Source organism: Triticum dicoccoides, unplaced genomic scaffold, assembly GCF_002162155.2.
Source record: "Triticum dicoccoides isolate Atlit2015 ecotype Zavitan unplaced genomic scaffold, WEW_v2.0 scaffold25689, whole genome shotgun sequence".
Classification (NCBI taxonomy): Eukaryota; Viridiplantae; Streptophyta; class Magnoliopsida; order Poales; family Poaceae; genus Triticum; species Triticum dicoccoides.
In genome coordinates, this window is record NW_021254873.1 from 1 (window position 1) to 1,922 (window position 1,922).

Sequence of the window (1,922 nt, forward strand, 5' to 3'; positions counted from 1 at the left end):
AAAATACTTGTCATCAAAATGGATAAAAATGAACGTATCTAGAACTAAAATACGTCTAGATACTTCTTCTTTTATCCATTTTGATGACAAGTATTTCCGGATGGAGGGAGTACTTTCTAATATAGCAGTGGAAGTTGGTATTATTAATATGGCACAGTAGGAGTAAAGTTTCAGTTTAGATGTACTCACCAGAATTTTGTATAGGAAGGAAGACGACGGCCACAAGACCCTCATGTCATGAAAAGAGTTGGACTCTACAGGGCTGAAAGAATGTACAAGGCATTGTCCTGCACAGTGGATGGGAACAAACACACTGTTATTAAGCAAGATTGCAACAAAAGGGCAAAGTGGAAAAACACAATAAAGTATGTTTGTGTTACCTTGGATCATTATAGTACGATTTTCGGGATGGTTCCCTCTAATCCGCGGCACTCCTGTCTTATCTGCTGGTTGCTGCACAATCCGACATTTAGCTCTTGCAGTGATTTGGGGAGGCCATCCTTGGGCAATGATGAGAGGGCTGGACATTCATAGATTGTTAATTTCTTGAGGCTGGTAAGGTTGCTCATCCCTGCAGGGAGTTGGTGAAGGTCCTTGAAACATGAAAAGTCAAGTTCCTGGAGGGAGGAGAGGAGTTGAAGGGCGTCCTCTTGCTCCTTGCTGAACCGCTCCATCCCTTCACACCAATTCCCTCGAAGTTTCAGCTTGGTGAGGGAGGAAGAGAGGAATCTACAGACGGGTGCAGCAAGAAATCCTGCTATGTCATCTGTCCCGAGCTCATGCAGTGTGGATGAAACAATCTGTGTCTGCTGCTCTTCACCTCCCTCAGCATCCTCCAAAGCCCGTCTGGGATTGGGATCCCGATCAGCAAAAAATCTATGGCTTCCCCTGACTTCTAATTCCTTGAGTTGGCCGCCGGTGGTAATGAGAGACCACAAGACCTGACATTTCAGATCCTCTCCACAATTACCCAATTCTAATCTGATAAGAGAGGAGAGGTTTGAGAGGGGCTCCAGTGTTCCCATACCTTGCACACCCACAAGCTCCAGGAACTGCAGGGAGGAAGGAAAAAGGTAACGGGAAAAGGAGAAGGTGGATAGAAACTTTGGGGACCATCGTATTGTTAATCTCTGGAGGGATCGCAAGGCTTGGAGCCATCCTCCACCAGGAACAAGAGTTGGAGGGTCAACCAGGACCAGCTCTGGGCAGTAATTGAACCACAATTCCCGTAGTGAGTCACAGAGATGAGCTGGGAGGAGCAGCACCCCATCATCCTCTTCCTCTGCTGCTGCTGTTATTTCACCTCCCCCCATCTCTGATGCTTCTTGTGTTGTTTGTTGCACATCCACCCCCACTACCAGCTTTTTTATGCTTTTACACCACCATATTACCAATTTGGAGAGCTTTGGGAGGTGGGGGAGGAGCTCTGTCAGTTCCTTGCCAGTATTACCATTTAATTTGTAGATCTTGATATACTCAACAGGGAGCTGCCATTCCACATCACTCTGACCTCCTCCTAGTGGTCCAACTAGACCAACTGATTCTTTTACAATCAATGTCCTCAGCGAGGTTAGCATCAGAAGGTGCTTCAACTCCAGAGGTGGGCACTTGTCCAGTGTCAGCTTCTCAATACCTGTTTCTTTACTGAAAAGTAACACTTGGTCTAAGCTAAGCAGATCACTCTCTCCGGTAATTTTCAATTCTGCTCCACCGGATGATCCTGAGTATGTAAACCTCTTTAATAGTTTCACATTTGCTAACTCGACATTACGCAGACTTTCAGTCCAGGAGATGGGAGACAAGAATTCTGGACAGTCCTGTATCTTGAGCTCCTGTAGTTTAGGATAAAGAATATGGTTTGAAATTGGAAACTCTAAGAATTTCGGGCACTCTTTAATAATCAGCACTTGCAAGAGAGGGAA

General features: G+C 45.6%; 1 protein-coding gene across 1 annotated transcript; it reads right to left on the bottom strand.

The window, feature by feature from the left end:
* Positions 1 to 186: 186 nt before the first annotated feature.
* LOC119345607 lies at positions 187 to 1,916 on the bottom strand. The gene is made up of 2 exons (XM_037615614.1): positions 381 to 1,916; positions 187 to 287 (listed from the first exon to the last, which is right to left on the bottom strand). Exon 1 carries the CDS (start codon positions 1,575 to 1,577, stop codon positions 390 to 392), a length of 1,188 nt encoding a protein of 395 aa, XP_037471511.1. The 5' UTR covers positions 1,578 to 1,916; the 3' UTR covers positions 187 to 287; positions 381 to 389.
* Positions 1,917 to 1,922: the final 6 nt, after the last annotated feature.